We start from the raw sequence: 21,442 nt of genomic DNA on the forward strand, positions 1-21,442 counted from the left end.
TCATGTACATAATTTAACAGAACATGAAGAGGAGAAATAGTATAGTGCAACTGAAAATCTCAGCACCCCACTCCCATTAGGATCCAAATGGAAATGCTGTGTAGCCAGATCTATGACTGATGGGAAACTTTTACAGGATCTGGTTAATTATTTCTGGTATACCATATATGCAGAGTAACCGAGTGATTCACTTGCCTTTCCACCGATTAAGGGGAGCACATGCATCTTTCCAGTCTGGCTCTCTTTCACCGATGATACAATTAGGCACGTCCCACAAAGGATAACTTGGCGTCTTGTCCATCTGTTGACCGGCAAATGCATTTTCCCTTTTCGAACATTGTACATTCCTGAGAGCTGAATCCGTTCAGAGTTGCCAATGCTGTGGGGCTTTCCTGAAATGGAAACAGCAAGCAGCTTTTATCAGTAAAAATAAAAGGAAGCTTTCCTCTTTCAAACATGGCTCAAAAGGCGCAAGACAAGATGAAGGCCGTTGTGAGAACCCGCAGGTTCACAGGGCCCTACAGCTTAAAAATACACAGCAGTTTATGGAGCAGCACATTTTGATTTCTACAAACCCAATCCCATGAACAATGTGTGTGGGGGGGAGGTAATCTATGCACACAAAATAGTCCCGTGAACTCCGGGAGTTTGCACAACTGGTTTCTCATACTGCATGAGAGGATGGATGTCTTGGACCACACCAGAACCCCAGGAGATAGCTCAAAGACTGCAGGGTCAAAGAAGCATTCCTCTGGCTGTGATGCCTACTGTTATTATTAATTATATTTGTTACCTGCCTTCCACCATAAACTCCCAGGTCTGATAACCCAAGGCCAACCTTGAACGATTTATTGTTTTAGCTGGAAGCTACCTGGACCATATTAAGACACAGGTTGGTCTGGACATAAATCTGACGTCAGAAGCCAGTAGGAGAACACTTCAATCTCCCAGGACATTCAGTACAGGATCTCAAAGCAGCTGTCTTATTACAAAAGAAGTTCAGATATAGACTTGAAAGAGAAGTTGCTGAATTACAACTTATTACTAAACTGAAAACTATGGAGAGACCTCATATGAATAGAGATATTGGATTCTTGTCTCATTACATATGCTAAAGCTTTTTTTGGTCATCTGCATACCATCCCTTGCTTTTTCCTGTAGGACTAATTACAGTCGTCAACAGATTTACCATACCCATTGAATCAATCACCCATCTCCTACTACCCTTCTGAGAAAAACCCCACCCCACCCTCACACTATGTATAAGGGTCTGGTGACTTCTGCTTCAGTGTATCTGAAGAAGTGCGCATGCACACGAAAGCTTATACCCAGAACAAGCTTAGTTGGTCTCTAAGGTGCGGGTGGTGATGTGGTCTAAACCACTGAGCCTCTTGTGCTTGCCGATCAGAAGGTTAACGCGGTTCGAATCCCCGCAACAGGGTGAGCTCCTGTTGCTCTGTCCCAGCTCCTGCCAACCTAGCAGTTCGAAAGCACGCCCCCAAAAATTAGATAAATAGGTACCACTCTGGCAGGAAGGTAAACGGCATTTCCATGCGCTGCTCTGGCTTTGGTGGTCTGTTGTGCCAGAAGCGGCTTAGGCATGCTGGCCACATGACCCAGAAAAACTGTCTGCGGACGAACACCGGCTCCCTCGGCCTGTTAAGCGAGATGAGCGCCGCAACCCCAGAGTCGCCTGCAACTTGCTGCCAAACCATCATTAGCAACAGCTACAAAATTAAACATTTTGATGTTTAGAGAGCACCTATACTGCAGGTCTTGTAGGAGTCAACCAGTACAACTTAGAAAAGAAGCACAAGGGCACTGAAAACAAGCACCAGGAGCTTCAACTTCTGCACAATTTTTTCTTTTATAACACAGCATTGTGCACAGAGCACCAGAGGAGTTTCCATATGATGGAATGGCCATCAGCTAAGTTAGAGCAGCAGGACTCGGTCCACATATTGCATTGCCCAAAACACACATTGAGTGTTAAAAGTGGGGCAGCAGTGGGAAAGAGAAAAGGAAAGATGGGCAAATCTTTTATGGAGACCATAGTTTTGCCTTTTCTCGCCATAAAGAAATGAACCCCTTTAAAGTGCCCCAGGACAATACCCTGTGGGGTAAAGACCAAAGGTTGCACACACTACAATGCAACAGTGATCTGCTTTAATTGCTGTTACAGGATCTGCTGGAGATAAGGGTAAGACGCTATTGATTAACAACAGGAAGCCACCCACAGTGAATAAGTGGATTTTGTTTGGCAAGCAATTTTCACTCGATGGTGTGGCTTAACATTCACATTCATAGAAGCCTTTGAAGCCTAACAGGTGATGGCTACTTACCTCCCTTCCCCTGCCCCCCAAAATACTGGCAGTACTGATAGGCACAAAGAGATGCAAGCTTTTTGGGTGCATTGTTCACCCTGGCCTAGCAGTTTCCCACTAGCTTACTGTTTAAACTACTATGGGGTGTGTGTCCTCAATATTGCAGGGTTGCATATGTTCAGTTACTAAAGGGAGATAACAGTAACCATTTAATCTCTTCCCCTCCTTCAAAAAATACTAAATAAAACCAAATGCACAAAAAACAAGCAGCATAGGCAGTGAACTCTTTTTTCCCCCTCGGCCAGAAAAACTTGAGAATTGCATGTCCCATTCAAAACCAACATCCTCCACATTTCCTTATTCAAAGGAAAGCAATAACAAGTGGACAGCTCCTACTGTTATTGTTTTTTTCCAGCTTGCAGGCAAAAGTAGAGAGTTAATATCACTCGTTTTGTCTGCACTGAAGTGGTCAGAGCTGGAATACTTTATGCTGCCCAAGTTATAAAGACAGGACAGGAATGTTAGGGGTCTACTTCAGGCAATATATTTTATTTAGAGTGCTATTAAAAGAGGAGCAACTTAATTATTTCTGTTATATGCTTTTAACTAAAGGCACCAAGAGAGCTGTCTTTCCAAGCTGACCTACCCTATTTGGGGTTTTTTAATACACTCATAATTCAAATTATTGATTCTCAAAAGGAAATTGAATATACCCACTCGTGCAGCAACCAGTACCTAATCCCAACAAATCACCCTGCAGTCGTAATTCAGAGTGGGGGGGGGAGGGGAGAGAGAAGCAGCCAATGCCAGAAACAGTAAAGGAGCAATGACTCACTGAGATTTCTTACTTTCTGACGGTTAAAACAGGGCAGCCATGAAAATGAGTAAGATGTAGCTGACTCATTGTCCAGAGCACAGATGGCGCTAGAAGAAGCGTTCAAAATTTGCCAGGCACTGGGCGCATTTTGCACCAGGCTATCAGTCACTTGCGGGACGCGGGTGGCACTGTGGTCTAAACTACTGAACCTCTACCAACTGAGCTGGCAAAGCATGAGACTGGCATGCGCTAGAGTTCTCCCACTCTACACAACAGAGTATTTATTCCTCACCACAGAACCCCAGGAGATGACTCAAAGACTGCAGGGTCAAAGAACCAGTCCTCTGGCTGTGATGCCTACTGTTATTATTAATTAGTTACCTGCCTTTCACCACAAACTCCCAGGTCTGATAACCCAAGGCCAACCTTGAACGATTTATTGTTTTAGCTGGAAGCTACCTGGACCATATTAAGACACAGGTATGTAACAGTGTTGGTCTGGACATAAATGGACATAAATCTTACATCAGGAATCACAAGACAGAGAAGCCAGTAGGAGAATACTTCAATCTCCCAGGACATTCAATACAGGATCTCTCAAACATACTCATCACTTGTGGTACAAGATGGCAAGAAACTAATTCATGTGGTGCTAGGGGGAAAGGGGGCTGAAGTTGTACCAGAAATACTGTCTTCCCCTTTATTCCTTTTTTAACCAGTAGTCTTTCTTTGCATACCACAGCAGCTACTGAACAATGAGGTCTGCCATTACAGTACTTTTAAAGCATCTTCCTCCACAGGTATGCCAACTTTAGATTGTTGTTTTCTCTCTCTCTCTCTCTCTCTCTCTCTCTCTCTCTCACACACACACACACACACACACACACACACACACACCTCAGGATTCAGGCAGAAGGTTATGTGAAGTTTATAATTTCTTTTCTATTCGCTCCGTTTTGAAATTCAGCAATACCTACACAGAGAGAAAGTATAATTCATGTTGGCCCTATTGGGTGCTACTTGACTGAAAAGGTGAAGCATTAAGTACTTAAAAAAAAAAGTCACAGAGGCATGGCAAGAAGGCTGATCTAACCCCATGGCCAGAACAAATCCCGGGCAGTCAAGCAGCCAGCCCCAGCCCCACTGAATTAATTGAACTGCATATGAGAAAACATTCATGTTCTGGTGGGAATTTGGTTTATTTCAGTGCCACATGCAAAAGTGACCCCAGCTGAATGGGCACTGAAAACTTTTCTACACTGGGTTTTGTTGTTGTTTAGTCGTTTAGTCGTGTCCGACTCTTCGTGACCCCATGGACCAGAGAACGCCAGGCACCTCTGTCCTCCACTGCCTCCCGCAGTTTGGTCAAACTCATGCTGGTAACCTCGAAAACACTATCCAACCATCTCGTCCTCTGTCGCCCCCTTCTCCTTGTGCCCTCCATCTTTCCCAACATCAGGGTCTTCTCCAGGGAGTCTTCTCTTCTCATGAGGTGGCCAAAGTACTGGAGCCTCAGCTTCACAATCTGTCCTTCCAGCGAGCACTCAGGGCTGATTTCTTTCAGAATGGAGAGGTTTGATCTTCTTGCAGTCCATGGGACTCTCAAGAGTCTCCTCCAGCACCATAATTCAAAAGCATCAATTCTTCGGCGATCAGCCTTCTTTATGCTCCAGCTCTCACTTCCATACATCACTACTGGGAAAACCACAGCTTTAACTATACGAACCTTTGTTGGCAAGGTGATGTCTCTACTTCTCAAGATGCTGTCTAGGCCTGTCATTGCCCTTCTCCCAAGAAGCAGGCGTCTTTTAATTTCAGGACTGCTGTCACCATCTGCAGTGATCATGGAGCCCAAGAAAGTAAAATCTCTCACTGCCTCCATTTCTTCCCCTTCTATTTGCCAGGAGGTGATGGGACCAGTGGCCATGATCTTCGTTTTTTTGATGTTGAGCTTCAGACCATATTTTGCGCTCTCCTCTTTCACCCTCATTAAAAGGTTCTTTAATTCCTCCTCACTTTCTGCCATCAAGGTTGTGTCATCTGCATATCTGAGGTTGTTGATATTTCTTCCGGCAATCTTAATTCCGGCTTCAGCTTCATCCAGCCCAGCCTTTCGCATGATGCATTCTGCATATAAGTTAAATAAGCAGGGAGACAATATACAGCCTTGTCGTACTCCTTTTCCAATTTTGAACCAATCAGTTGTTCCATATCCAGTTCTAACTGTAGCTTCTTGTCTCACATAGAGATTTCTCAGGAGACAGATGAGGTGCTCAGGCACTCCCATTTCTTTAAGAACTTGCCATAGTTTGTCGTGGTCGACACAGTCAAAGGCTTTTGCATAGTCAATGAAGCAGAAGTAGATGTCTTTCTGGAACTCTCTAGCTTTCTCCATAATCCAGCGCATGTTTGCAATTTGGTCTCTGGTTCCTCTGCCTCTTCTAAATCCAGCTTGCACTTCTGGGAGTTCTCGGTCCACATACTGCTTGAGCCTTCCTTGTAGAATTTTAAGCATAACCTTGCTAGAGTGTGAAATGAGTGCAATTGTGCAGTAGTTGGAGCACTCTTTGGCACTGCCCTTCTTTGGGATTGGGATGTAGACTAATCTTCTCCAATCTTCTGGCCACTGCTGAGTTTTCCAAACTTGCTGGCATATTGAGTGTAGCACCTTAACAGCATCATCTTTTAAAATTTTAAATAGTTCAGCTGGAATACCATCACTTCCACTGGCCTTGTTATTTGCAGTGCTTTCTAAGGCCCATTTGACTTCACTCTCCAGGATGTCTGGCTCAAGGTCAGCAACTACACTACCTGGGGTATACGAGACATCCATTTCTTTCTGGTATAATTCCTCTGTGTATTCTTGCCACCTCTTCTTGATGTCTTCTGCTTCTGTTAGGTCTTTTCCACTTTTGTCCTTTATTATGGAAATCTTTGTACGAAATGTTCCTTTCATATCTCCAATTTTCTTGAACAGATCTCTGGTTCTTCCCATTCTATTGCTTTCCTCTATTTCTTTGCATTGCTCGTTTAAGAAGGTCTTCTTGTCTCTCCTTGCTATTCTTTGGAAATCTGCATTCAATTTCCTGTATCTATCACTATCTCCCTCGCATTTTGCTTGCCTTCTCTCCCCCACTATTTGTAAGGCCTCATTGGACAGCCACTTTGCTTTCTTGCATTTCCTTTTCATTGGGATGGTTTTCGTTGCTGTCTCCTGGATAATGTTACGAGCCTCCATCCATAGTTCTTCAGGCACTCTGTCCACCAAATCTAAATCCTTAAACCTGTTCCTCACTTCCACTGTGTATTCATAAGGGATTTGACTTAGATTGTATCTTACCGGCCCAGTGGTTTTTCCTACTTTCTTCAGTTTAAGCTTGAATTTTGCTGTAAGAAGCTGATGATCTGAGCCACAGTCAGCTCCAGGTCTTGTTTTTGCCAACTGTATAGAGCTTCTCCATCTTTGGCTGCAGAGAATATAATCAATCTGATTTCGATGCTGCCCATCTGGTGATGTCCATGTGTAGAGTCGTCTCTTGTGTTGTTGGAAAAGCGTGTTTGTGATGACCAGCTTGTTCTCTTGACAGAACTCTATTAGCCTTTGCCCTGCTTCGTTTTGATCTCCAAGGCCAAACTTGCCAGTTGTTCCTTTTATCTCTTGACTCCCTACTTTAGCATTCCAATCCCCTATAATGAGAAGAACATCCTTCTTTGGTGTCACTTCTATAAGGTGTTGTAAGTCTTCATAGAATTGGTCTATTTCAGTTTCTTCAGCACCAGTAGTTGGTGCATAAACTTGGATTACTGTGATGTTAAAAGGTCTGCCTTGGATTCGTATCGAGATCATTCTATCATTTTTGAGATTGCATCCCAGTACAGCTTTCGCCACTCTTTTGTTGACTATGAGGGCCACTCCATTTCTTTTACGGGTTTCTTGCCCACAGTAGTAGATATGATGGTCATCCGAACTGAATTCACCCATTCCCGTCCATTTTAGTTCACTGATGCCCAGGATGTCAATATTTATTCTTGCCATCTCATTTTTGACCACCTCCAACTTACGCAGGTTCATGGTTCTTACATTCCAGGTTCCTATGCAATATTTTTCTTTACAGCATTGGACTTTCCTTTTGCTTCCAGGCATATCCGCAACTGAGCGTCCTTTCGGCTTTGGCCCAGCCGCTTCATCAGCTCTGGATCTACTTGTACTTGCCCTCCGCTCTTCCCCAGTAGCATGTTGGACGCCTTCCGACCTGAGGGGCTCATCTTCCAGCGTCATAACTTTTATATGCCTGTTGTCTTTGTCCATGGAGTTTTCTTGGCAGGGATACTGGAGTGGCTTGCCGGTTCCTCCTCCAGGTGGATCACGTTTGGTCAAAACTCTCCACTATGACCTGTTCATCTTGGGTGCCCTGCTCGGCATAGTTCATAGCTTCTCTGAGTTCTTCAAGCCCCTTCGCCACGGCAAGGCAGTGATCCATGAAGGGGCTACACTGGGTTACCCAACTACAATTCCCATCATTCCTAACCATTGGCTATGCTGGATATTGCTGAGGGGAGTTGGAAGTTGAAAAACGTTTGGAACTCCTGGAAATGAAAACGTTGGGATTTAAACTCTGGTAATTCGCTAGCAACTAGTGCTTGGTATTGTTACAGAACTGGGGGAGGGTGTTCCTCTAAACACTAAAATTAATACATGCTAGGATTTGGGGTTATTTGTGATATGAAAGGAGAATACAAGCTACAAAGGAATTCCAAGGTAGCCTGGCCATTAAGAGAGTCATTAACAAGACAATGGAGCTTCTTGCACCAGGTGTGACCAGATTTCAAAGGTTGCCAGGGTAACACCTCTGGGGGAGGGGGAGGGGCTTCTGGGAAGTAGGAGGAAGAAGAGCTGAGATCCATCTTGGAAGAAGACACAAAGAAAGGTTCCCTGTACTGATGTGAGCCATGCTGTAAGATCTGGACTCACTCCATGCAAACTGAAGGTACAAATAGGCGCATATACCCTATTTCTTAAATCACGACAGTCTCTGCTGTGTCATCTATTTTCCAAAGGGACACCTGTGACCCCATGCGCTCTGGACCCTGCTTGGCAGGGAGAGAGGGGTGAGCCCTGGGCTTTTGTAAAAGTATTAACTGTTGTGCCTTATCTGAAATGAAAGCAAACTCAAATATATCACCTGATTTTTTCCACAGAGCTGTCTTTTTAGATAATTTATTAAAGCAGTTCTGTGCCTGTCTTGCTCTCTTTTCTTTAAAAAAAAGCTGAACTACAAACTAAGAGACTAGAGACTTCACAGATCAGAGAATTGACACATGGACCGCCTTCATTTTTACATATACACATCCACTTTCACAACTGCCCTTCAGAGATTTTTTTCTTCTTCTTCCCTGTTGCACTGTATAGTATACGTCATAATGCAAAAGCAATCTATTTGGTCACAGAAAAACCAAGCTACTAAAAACTGAATTGCTAAATGGTGAGAACATGTACAGTTTGGATTCTAACACAATGGTGTGTGCTCTCATAGCAGAAAAATGTCTGCTTGGAAGGGACGCTTATTCTAAGATATGCTTCATTGGATCACTACATGTATGCATGTTTGTGCATGTGTGCACAAACACAATATATATTCAGCTGCACAGTGTTTTGTTTTGTTTAAGCACTGAGAGTTGTTGCTCGCTATACAAGACAACAGAGGGAGAAGCAACTTACTGATGGCAACTAGTCCCCCCCCCCCCGGCATAAACACACAGAGAGAACTGGGTAAACAAGTGAGATGACTTGAATTAAAATAATTTAAATAGCATGAAGATCAAACTGCAAAAGGTGGCATAAGCGCCACGTAAGAGGCTTAATGCAGCTTATGCTCAGATTGATCAAACAGCCATTATGGGCACTAATGGAAGGAAGAAGCAAGCTGGAATGCTAGTCTGCCTTGGCAATCGCAGGGACAGTGTTTACTTTCCCAGGAAGCATAAACAGGGCTGTGCAGCTTATGATCCAGAGTCCATCGGCCATGGATGAAGTTGCCCTGAAGGCTCCATATACCTCCCGGTTTTGCAGCTTTACTGGGGCTGGAAAACAAGGGGATGGCCTCTCACTTGGCAGGCTACAACATACGGTTGATGGGCTACATCACAAACTGACGGAACCCATATATAGCAGAAAAACACGACATAGGAACAGATAAATCTGCCTTATACCAAGACAGGCCACTGCTCCATCTAGCTCAGTATTGTTTCTGTACTGACTGGCAGGGGGTTGCAGACAGGGGTGTCCCGTCTCTGGAGATGCCAGGATGGAACCTGGGACCTTTTGCATGCAACGCATGTGCTTCATCTCCAAGCCACAACCCTTCCCGACTGCTTAGTCCTGGGAGACCTTCATGGGACATGACCATTTCCGCCACTTCGCAGGACTGAGAAAGGCTGAGCCAAACACTCACAAATGCAAAACTGCTTGCCGAAGAACAGGAAGCAGCACTAGGGTGTGGAAAGCCTGGGTTAAAATCCTCAATTAGCCACATTTATCCTCCTATAAACAGGAGGCGCACTCAGCTGCTCACTTTCTGTTCTCCATCTATAAAAGAGGAAGAAAAACCAGCCCTCAAGCACTTCTTATGAGGTGTCACCTAAAATTCTTTAGTTCTGTGAAACCCTGGCCTACCCAAGGACAGCTGTGAGTTTCAGAAGATTATGGAGCATGTTTTAGGATGCCCAGCCGTATTATGTGGCCAGGATTGGTAGTTCCCTTCAGATGATGATGAGGTTTAAGAGTGAACCACAGCAGGGGTGGGTAGAAGGGAGGTTTGGGATCTACTGATAGATCATTTGCAATAGAGAGGCCTAAGGGGTCCCAACGCTTCCATAGCAGCAAAGCTATGGTGTGGTCTTGTATGTGAAAGGACTGTGAGGTCAGTTCAGTTCTGCTAATATAAACGAATTCCTGGGCTCCAAAAGTGTTCAGAGGCACTAATATAAACGAATTCCTGGGCTCCAAAAGTGTTCAGAGGCACTCAGTACCTTAATGCCATCTGTGTATCTTTAGCACCTCATACTGGGTGGCAAATTCTTGGGAGTTCTAGCAAAAATGAAATAGATTCAACAAGCCTGGAGTCTGCCCACCCCTGTTCTGTGGAATGCTCTCAATATAACCCTCTGGCTATGCAATTTCAGGGTAAGATCCAGTAGGAATCCCTAAGAAGTTTTCAGGTACTCCAGGAGTTCCCTAGAACGACGAACAAAAGAACTATGCTGGATCAAACAAAATGTCCATTTGCATGGCATCTTGTTTTCACAGCAGCCAACCAGATGGACGGTGTTGATAATGATAATAATATCAATAAAATTTTAAATGGAAGATAATAAAATAATAATAATGATAATAAAATTTTATTATTTATACCCTGCCCATCTGGCTGGGTTTCCCCAGCCACTCTGGGCGGCTCCCAACAGAATATCAAAAGCATAATAAAACATCAAACATTAAAGGCTTCCCTAAACAGGATTGCCTTCAGAAGTCTTCTAAAAGTCAGAGAGTTCTTTATTTCCTTGACATCTGATGGGAGGGTGTTCCACAGGGCGAGCACCACTACCAAGAAGGCCCTCTGCCTGGTTCCCTGTAATCTTACTTCTCGCAGGGAGGAAACCGCCAGAAGGCCCACGGAGCTGGACCTCAGTGTCCTGGCTAAATGATTGGGGTGGAGACTCTACTTCCGGTATATTGGGCTGAGGCTGTTTAGGGCTTTAAGGGTCAGCACCAACACTTTGAATTGTGCTCGGAAACGTTCCGGGAGCCAATGTAGGTCTTTCACGACCGGTGTTATATGGTCTTGGCGGCCGCTGCCAGTCACCAGTCTAGCTGCCTTTGTGAAGCCCCCAGGCAGCACATAAGCATCAACAGCTTTACAAACACAACAGTAAGGGATTCTCCATCATATCCTGTGAGCTTTAATATTAAGAAATGTTTAAGTTAGGGAGCATGCCATTTACTTATTTTTAAAATGTTTCCTTTACAAAAATGCTTCCTTCCTTCCTTTAAACATAGCTCGTGAGAAAGGGCACTCCACTGTTCTTCACTGTCAAGACCACATCCTCGCATACACTAATATGTTTTAAGACATTCTATGAACACCACATGCAGAACTACGGGCTCATTCAAGCATAAATAACTTTTTGAGATACCTCAGCCCATCCAACAACAGAGTCTTACGCAGGCACTAGCGGAGAGGCACAGAGAGAATTCTGAACCTGAGCTGAACTCTACAAATTAGCTCTGGGACTTGGATGGCTGTTCCCATGAGACATGTCTACAAACAAAGGCAAAGGAAGAAAGGTTTTACTTTCCCCAGCTTCAGAATAAATAAAAGGCACAACTGACCCCAAAATGAACACAATGAAATGGCTGCATCATCCATCAATGCCATGGACATTCTAGACATCTCAGAGCTAAAGTAGCAATTTTTCAATCATCTCATTAAAAATGAATCCAAAAAGAATTTTTCTGGAGCATTGAATCATAGAATTGTAGACTTGGAAGGGAGCCCAAGGGTCATCTAGTCCACAACTGTCCCTGGTTGGACTCAACCAACCAACCTTCTGGTTAACAGTCAAGCAGACTGATCCATTGGTGCCACAGATCAAATAATCAACTCTAGAATAACTCTAAACTCAGCTTAAGAGTCTCTCACCATCCAACTCCTAAGCTACTACAGTGGTACCTCCGGTTGCGAACGGGATCTGTTCCGGAGCTCCAGTCGGATCCTGAGGTTTCCACAACCGGGGGACCGCTTCTGCACATGCATGCGTGGCTGTAGAGCGCACACATGCACCTAGGTATTGCACAAAGGAGTAACAGCTGCCTTTCTGAAAGCATTATGTGATGCGTATGTGTGAGCCGACTGACTGTTACATGCTGTGGGCGAAGAAGGAAGGTGTCCCTGACTCTTAAACAATTTCAAAATAGGCTGCCGCATTTTTGCTTTGGGGGCATTTTATACTGCATCACAGTTCTCAGTTTCATTGTATAGTTTTTGTTATTTCTGTAAAGCACTTAAGAGACAATTATAATATTTATATATTATATAACAATATATTAATATATTAAACACACAGCAAGTGTGTGGACTTCTGCACCTTAACAAGAGGATATCAGGTTCTAATCTATGGTCTGCCCAAACAAAATCACAAATCTCCAATGTTTTTGGGGTGTGGAGAAATACTCTGCACATGATTAGCAGTATCCAATCTAAGATTTCAGGTTTACTTAGAACAGACAGCAGGGACTGTTCAGTAGCAAATGCTGGTGTCTGGTGTGTTGCTGTTTTAACTGCTACCACATCAAAACACAACACACCCAACACTCTCCATTTCAAACTCGGTCTCTTGCACGGCAGACATCTGGAACGGATGATGGAACCACTGGCCTATTCCGGCAGCTTTAACTAGACCTAAAATATTCCCCCTTTGCGTCTCCAACCGTTCTTTAAAAAACTCTCCAAAAGGAAATTCAGTGGGTGCGTGGCAGGACTCCAAATTATGCAAATGCATATCCACATACAAAAGAAAAAAGAAAGGGGGAAGGGGGGAAAAAAGGAGTTCATCATCCGTTGGTCAAAAAGCAAACTTTGCTCATCTGGAAAGAATGTCTAGGCTAACAGCGGCTTGCACCAAAAGCTTGCAGTGTGATTGTTTCCGGTGACATCTCAGCCCTTTCCCTCAAAAACCACCAAATGCTGAGAGTGCACATTTATTTTTGTTAAGTCATGCAAACCAGATCCTTACTTACAGGGCTTCCAACATTTAAGGAAGCCACAAGCTGACTCAAATCCCAGGCTTCTTAAAGGACGTGTTCCATATGACGCCACTGCAAATACTGGCCAAAGATCTACAGCTTGCCTGTCTGCTCAGCAAAACTGTACTTTTGTGATTATGCAATATCCACATGAAGATTTGACCAAGAAACCCGCCCCCGCCCCCCACTATTTCATTACTGCTATATTGAGGGATTGCTTAAAAAGATCAGAGATATGGGGGGAAACCCCGAAATGCCACAAATGCATTGCTTCACTGCATTGTTCCTGGAGCTGAATTTGAAACACAGAAAACTCTTCCCCGCAGAGCAGCGGAGAGCAACAATGGATTGGTGCCCTTGGCAATGGTGACAGGTGAGGGTTTCACAAGGTTTTTAAAAAGCAAACCTCGTTTGCCAAGCCTTAGGTTCAAAACCAAAACTACAAGATCAGGAAACATTCAGCGAAACCCCGCCTTAAAATAACTCTGATGCGCATGCATGAAAAGAGATAAATGCTCATGTGCGCGCACACAACTAAACACTTTAAAAAACCCAAAAACCTAAGATGGCTTTTAGAACGAATAGGACAGGTTTGTGGGGAATTGGTCTATCAACAGAACTCTATAAAAACAGCCACATTTCTAGCGTAAGTCAAGCCTCTTTCTCCGCCACAGAGAGAGAAATTCAGGATGGAGAGGTAGAAAGTGGCAACAGCAAAGCTCAGCTTGGGCCTTCTGCAAAACCCCAGCAAACACTCCTCCCTTTTGCAGGTTCTATGCACATACCTTGGGGAAAAGAGGGGCCAGTGGCAACCACAAATTGCTTGCTTTGTTAAGCCAAGCCAAAATTTGCAGGCCCTTGTCTATTAAAAGCTATTAGAGAGGCCAGCCAAACAGAGACCTGGGTCACATCCATAGTCCTTTATCAGGGCATTGAGTTAAAGGCTGTCTTCCATGAAAGGGAACACACATCAGGGGAAATATATCCTACCAGCATTATAAAATCCAACATAGGAAGCAATATATGTTGGTATGTTGTTACTGTGGACTTCTTGGGATCAGTAGGAACAGACCTGTCATCACAGGCATTTACACACCCAGGCAATTCACTGAATTCAATCAAGTCATCTTGTAATTTGTGTTCCCCCTGTGACACATTCAGTTTTCAAAATGATGAGCAACCAAGTAGCATGGACGTTTACATTTAATCTTATATAGAAGGCAGACTGTTCCTTCTAGTAGGTATCAGTAATAGCTTCTGGGCACTCCCAGGCACTTAGTGTCCTTACCTGGGTATCAAGAGCCCAATTGACAACTGCATCCTTGTCTAAGTAAGGTATGACTCCTAAGAGTTCAGGTTATACTTCCAAATTTAAAGACTCTTAATGCAAATCACTATGCTTTAATTACTATAGCAACCAATTATTACGCAGGCTTGCTCAGGAACTACATGAATTATCAAAAGTTAAAACTGATTTCCCCTCCCTCCACAGGGTTATTTAAAACACAGTAACTGCCAGAGTCCTATCCCAAAACACAACGGCATTGACTCCTACTTGCATGCAAGGCAGAGGTCTTTATTCAGGCTAAGAGTGGAACAGCAAGCACCAGATCCAGATATCCAAGATTCCTAAGGTCCATCAGAAAGGCAAGCATTTTCATAACTGAATGGAAGCCATGCCCTAGAAGTCTGCTGAACATGCACATGCATGTTCCATTGGGGCAGATGAATTTGTTCCCACCTACGAAGGCATTGCCAGCAACAAGACTGTCTCCTGCCCTTCTGCTTCCATGTCTGTTGCTATCTCCTCTTGGTTCAGCCTCTCCCTCTGGCTGGTCAAAAGTCCTCCACCATCCCTGATAGAGAGAAGCCAGCAGATCTGCTCCTTCCTCTGTGACAGCTAGAGTTAATAGAGAAGGATCTCTCTCCTCCCTCTCTCCTCCACCTGGAGTGCCCCCGTCAGCGCCTTCTCCTTCTTCCCACCCCCCTTGCATCTGGGGTTGCCAAATCATGCCACTGGATGATGGAGCCAAGGGGCCATGGCAATAACTGATAAAACATACCTTACTCTTGCTGTTCTCCAGGCTCCTTAACAACATCTCAAATGCATCTTTTCCCATCTCCCCTCTTCGAGAAAAAGGGGATCTTTCAGTGCAGGGGAAATGTTCACATTTCCCATGGCTTCATTTGGTGAATGGTAGATAAGCTCTAGAATCACAGAACCATAGAGTTTCAGAGTTGGAAGGGACGCTGAGGATCATCTAATCTCTGGGTATAGGGCGGTATATAAATTCAATAAACTAAAACCACAACAAACACAACCACAACTACAACTACTACAACAACCACAACAACAACCCAAACCCATGCAATGCAGGAATATGCAGCTATCCCATACAGGGATTGAACCTGCAACCTTAGCATCATCAGCACCATGCTCTAACTAACTGAGCTATCCAGTCTGATCCATCTTTAGTTTGCAACGATGAGCACTGGAAGAGGAGTCTAGGGAATCTAACTGGTGTATTTCACTTTTACTCACAACACACACACAAGCAAGCAAGCAAGCACATATACCCTCAAGGAGGTGCTACTGCAAGGACAAGAGGACAAGGCTGGACATCTAGCTTGACACAGAAAGGGACTGGGTAGCTGTCAAAAGACATTTGTTCAGGCTGCCTTATGCATCTGCTATGGGGAGTGGTTGCCACAGCTGTTTGGATCCAAAGATTCTGAGCGTGGAACAAATGTCACAAGCTTAACCTTGGAAAATGTCGAAAAGAAACACGAGCACAGAGCGCGTGCAATCAATATAAACACAATAACATTTACAGGGCGGTATGCGACCAAGTCATGCTCAAGAACTGATCCGATGTTCTTAAGCCGGCCATGGGAACGTAAGTCCGCCAATTTCAAAAGTCAATCCCGAATATGACTTTCGTCAGCTTGCACCCACAGCGTGCATGCTTCTGGTCGTCATGGAACAACAAAATCCCAAAGAGGTGGAATGAGGATGGGAGCAGAAAGACATCATTGCACTGATATGCTTGTATTCTGCATCTGGTACAGCTGTCAGATTCTGAGTGGACAAGACTGAATAATCGGGGGGGGGGGACATGCTTCAGAGAATTAACAGTCCTGTCTGCCTGGCTCATTAGGAATCTTAAATATCCTTTAAAGCACAAACTAGATAATTTATGTTTATTTAAATACTTTAGACAGTACCAAATACCATTCCTGCTGAACCTCTTTAGGTGGAATCTTAGAAGGCTTCTGTGGCATTTGGGTGGAGCTGACATCTGTAATAGGCTCCATGAATTGTTTCTTCACCCAAGATTTTCCAAAGCAAACTGGGATACGCTTTGCCAAAGCTGAGTTGCAAGACTAAAGGAGAGCCCCACGCAAGGAGCAAAGCTCCACAATGGGCTCGTGCTTGTTGTGTCAATTTAGAACAAGGATTTCAGATGCACTAGTGTTTCTAGAAAATGAAAATATACTCATTATCACCATATTTTTCAAATTTTTAAAGGGCATGGAAGTGCTTAGTTAATGCTCATGTTATTATTAATACACCCAAAAAAGAGTGAGTCATCTGAATAAATCGAAGAACTCCCTGCTGTGTTCTGCTGCTTTCAACCTTGCTTTGAGGAATGGGGACTTCCAGGCTAGAAGCAGAGCTGCCTAGGAGTGTGCATTCACTTTATATTCAGAGAAGGAAGACTTAACTAAAATAACAGCCTCTGCCTACGCTAAACAAAGAAATCCCAGGCTGTTCCAGAAATGCCTCTTTGCTGTGTCATACACAGGCCACTGTGTTGGTCAGAATCATAAGCTTCCCCCCACCCCCAGGAACTTTTAAAAATAGATAAATACCTTTTCCATTGTTTCTGTTATTATTATTTTAATTTGTATACCGCCTTTCTGGGATGTGGGTGACACTGTGGGTTAAACCACAGAGCCTAGGACTTGCCGATCAGAAGGTCGGCGGTTCGAATCCTCGCGACGGGGTGAGCTCCCATTGCTCGGTCCCTGCTCCTGCTAACCTAGCAGCTCGAAAGCACGTCAAAAGTGCAAGTAGATAAATAGGTACCGCTCCAGCGGGAAGGTAAACGGCATTTCCATGCGCTGCTCTGATTCGCCAGAAGCAGCTTAGACATGCTGGCCACATGACCCGGAAGCTGTCTGCAGACAAACGCCGGCTCCCTTGGCCTATAGAGCGAGATGAGCGTGCAACCCCAGAGCCGGCCACGACTAGACCTAATGGTCAGGGGTCCCTTTACCTTTACCTTTATACCCCCTTTCATCCTTTCACCCGATTATCCCAGGGTGGTTGTTAAACAGAAAAATACAAAATGATAACATAAAATGCATAATAATAAATAACCCCACCTCCCACTAACACATTTAAAAAGCAATATAATCTTAATCAGCCCAACGTCTGGTTGAAGAGAAACGTTTTCACCTGGTGCCTAAAGGTGCATAGCGAAGGTGCCAGGTGAGTCTCATTGGGGAGACCATTCCACAAACGGGAAACCACTGTAGAAAAGGCCAGTTCTCATGTTGCCAGCCTCCAGACCTCTTGTAGAGGAGCCACACAAAGGCGGCCCTCAAATTATGATTGCATGGTCCAGGTAGATTCATATAGAGAGAGGCGGTCCTTGAGGTATGGCAGTCCTGAGCCATTTAAGCCTTTATAGGTCAAAACCAGCACTTTGAATTTGGCCCAGAAACGAATTGGCCAGTTCACTCACCAGCACAGAATTGCTGGGTGCCTGTGGCAACCAGGTGAGCTTTGGAACACAAGGCGAGCTTTGGAGAGAAAGAGGGCACATAAATAATTTACCCGCAGTCTCAAGAATCTAAATAACCCACCAAATAGGTCAGTTGTGTGCGTTGAGAAAGTGCAAGGGCTGTGTTGTGGTCTTCAATGTCTTCTGTTGCACTAACAAAGCAGGGTTCAGAAGAGAGAGAAAGGTTTGTCTCTTCAAATAACTCCCAAGTTCCAAAGCTGGCATTCTCTATATGAAGATCATACCTCAGTAACCCATGATAATACAGCGATGCAAGTCCTGCCATAACATTGAAACATTCCAAATATGCACATTTTAAGCCAAATTCACCAGTGAGCCCTGAAAGACAAAACACCACTTCCAAATCTTCTGTCTAGGGCAGGTGAGTTCCTCAGTGCCACAGTCTGTGCACCAACCTGGTGCTCTTCATGTGTTTTGGACTACAACTCTGATCAGCCCTAGCCAGCACAGATGCGATTTGTAGTCCAAAAGATAAGGATGGCACCAGCTTGAGGAAATCTGGTGCATGCCGTTCCACTACAGAACCTCTTTCAAAGGAAACTCTCTCTGTTTCAAAAAATAATCCAGTTCATTTGGATGAAAAGGAACCTCCCTAAGTGTGTTTTCCCCCTCAAGGGGAGAACACTTTTCTTTTCTTTAAGAAACAGCGCACAAGTTATCTGACTGTGACACAATCCATTTATGTTTCATATTTCTTCATCTCCACCCAGGCAAGAAAAGGAAGGGAGAGGTTAAAGATATGCTCAAGACATATAAACATTTTCAGAAGAATGTCCCTGTGGGCTCCGTGTTTAAATTAGGCCGCAGTATTAAAATTAGAGAGGAAAGAGAGCTACTAAGCTGCAGATTAAACTTCATAGAGTTATCACAAAAATCAACCACCAAGTAAATCATAAGACGGCTAGCTATATAAACCAAGTGCGAAGTTTTGGCAAATTTTAATCAAACTGTATCTCTACAACTAAGCAAAACAAAAGTTCCTAGCAAATTGCATATAAAAGTCAGCATTCAAAGACGTGTATAGTAAATCTGCTAACAGCACTTATTTTAACAGGTTTAAATATGACCATGCAACTAGATCATGTAACAAACCAACTGCAGGGGTACATCCTCTCAAGTTTATTTGAATGCTGGAATATCATCCTGTTTTGGGGTTGCCATGACCAAAACCCTCCTCAACCAAGCTGTCCTTGCGCAACTGCACCCATCCAAATAGAAAAGAGTCCAACTGAGCTTGCCTGACTCCCTCATGCAGCCCCTTGAAACGGAACGAGCCACAGTTAACATGACGGCCTCCCCTTCTGAGCTTGGGGAGAGTAGCGCTATGTTACTCTTTCCAAAATAGATGTTCTTCTCACTGGGCGCAAAAAGCACACCACTTTCTTGGCAAAGGGAGTAACACTACCATGTAATTCAGCGGCTCTCAACCTGTGGGTCCCCAGTTGTTGTTGGACTACAACTCCCATCATCCCTAGCTAGCAAGGCCAGAGCTCAGGGATGGTGGGAGTTGTAGTCCAACAACATCTGGGGACCCACAGGTTGAGAACCGCTGTTTCAACGTGGAGTTTTCAGGTGCAGAGAGGAAAATGCAATGGGTAATGGCCCAGCCATTCAGGCAATTCACCAGGGATGTCAACATCACTGGAGCAACCTGCCCCCATTACACCAAAGTCTAGGCGAGCCACTGCCTCAGTTTTTGGAGGCAGACCACAGGGGCAACTTAGCAATTCAGTGGCAGAGATGACTCCTCCACCCCACCCTAACCCACACCATCCCACCCCCCAAAGAACCCCAGAGGGTGTAGCCTTATGATCTCTGTCAACTGCCCAGGGAAAGAAAACCGTAAATGAAGAGAGCTAAGGGGGGAAAGCAACACAACATTCAAAATGAAAATGAGGACATCTGTATCACAACCAACTCTCGACCATTTAATGTGCAGATATTATGAAGCACAGCATGCAATAAGACTCATGAGTGGGGACCAAGGTTTTCATTTGCCCAGGGGAGCAAAAATCTCTGGGCTGGCTCCTGCATTCTGCAGGAGTCCACCTCACTTCACGGACAGAAAGGTAAACTGAGGCTTTAAAGCAGGGGTCAGCAACCTTTTTCAGCCGTGGGCCGGTCCACTATCCCTCAGACCATGTGGTGGGCCAGACTATATTTTGGGGGGAAAGAAAAAAAAGGAACGAATTCCTATGCCCCACAAATAACCCAGAGATGCATGTTAAATAAAAGGACACATTCTACTCATGTAAAAACACCAGGCAGCCCTACAAATAACCCAGAGGTGCATTTTAAATAAAATGACACATTCTACTCATGTAAAAACATGCTGATTCCTGGACCATCCACGGACCGGATTTAGAAGGCGATTGGGCCGGATGTGGCGCCCGGGCCTTAGGTTGCCTACCACTGCTTTAAAGTGTGGGCTTGTTCTCTCCAGAAATTACAAAAAAGGAGATTGCCTCTAAGTCCAGAAGGGGTGCCCCCAAAACTAGCTTCTGTTATGTTTACAATTTTGTGCGTGTGTGTGTTTTTGTATGTTGCAAGCCACCTTGAGCATGGTTTTAAACTTTGAAAAAGAAGCATAAAAAAACACAACAATACATCAGATATTTAAAACTTCCTGACAGAGAATCTGTTCTGGTATGCACGCTCAGTTTATGTAGGGCAACATTTTCAAAACTCCTTTGCAACTTTCAGACCAACAGGTTATTCACCAGATGCAAGTTTGGGAAATGTTTAAAGGTATCAAGAGTTTGATGGCTGATTTGACTACCAGATTCCAGACTAAATGAGCAGAAAAAGAATCGAGTTGCTGTTTCTTTATTACCCTGTATTCAAGACAACAGTCAACTTCCTGACAAATGCAATTTGGCAAAACTCTCAAGCCCCCCTGGGAAGGGGAGGGGGTAAAACAAAGAGAAAAGGCACAAATACAAGCACCTTGTTTGAAGAGTCTATTTGCATATCTAAACATTTTTAAAAGTACCATATTCTTGGTAAAGAGAAATGAAGTGGCACTGCAGAGAGATATTCTGTAACTGCAAAGAACAATGCAGGCCGTTAATGTAAGCCATCATTTCTGGTCATCACCATTAGAAAGAGAGAGAGAGAACACAAAGTATATAGCCAGTAATTAGTAAGGTTGCCTGGAGACCGTTCAAATTAAAAAACACACACAACTGTATAGGAGTGAAGGAGATTTATGAAGTTAAGAGCTACATGTTATAGAATCGCAGAGCGGGATAAGGTATTTTTTAAGAGATATGTGGGAAAAGACAATTGCCATTTCAGCTTCTTGGACAAGCTCTGATTAAAAGATTTAACTTTACCAGCGTTCCTAAATGCCAAGACAATATAACATCAATGTGATGGATGATGATTAATAATAATAATAACAACAATAATAATAATGAAGAGGACGAGGGGGGACGAGACGGCAAAAGATTTGTTTCTTCCTTCTTCTTATCACTGCCACACTATGAAAACCAGTGGTCAAGAGTGGGGTGGGGCAAGAAATCTCTGTCCTAGGTGCCCACAGGATCTAGCAACCCAAAATGTTAATTGTACACCTGCTCTGTTTACTGAATCCAAGCAAGCTTATGATTCTGTTGTTGCTGCTTAATGTACTGCTTTGCTGGTGCTGCTGTTTTTCGTTGCTTCATTTGTGTGTGTTTTAATGGTTGGA

The 21,442-nt window shown here is 44.1% G+C and overlaps 1 protein-coding gene across 2 annotated transcripts in view; it reads right to left on the bottom strand.

The window, feature by feature from the left end:
* PHLPP1 (PH domain and leucine rich repeat protein phosphatase 1) overlaps window positions 1–21,442 on the bottom strand; it is a 162,656-nt gene that overhangs the window by 78,244 nt on the left and 62,970 nt on the right. For both annotated transcript variants that reach the window (XR_008331573.1, XM_053397055.1), the window contains exon 2: window positions 196–392. Coding sequence is in view for 1 of the 2 variants with exons in the window: in XM_053397055.1 (XP_053253030.1) it covers window positions 196–392 (197 nt within the window). In the remaining variant the exon portion in view is untranslated. The remainder of the gene's footprint in view (window positions 1–195; window positions 393–21,442) is intronic.

This window comes from Podarcis raffonei, chromosome 7 (genome assembly GCF_027172205.1).
Source record: "Podarcis raffonei isolate rPodRaf1 chromosome 7, rPodRaf1.pri, whole genome shotgun sequence".
NCBI lineage: Eukaryota > Metazoa > Chordata > Lepidosauria > Squamata > Lacertidae > Podarcis > Podarcis raffonei.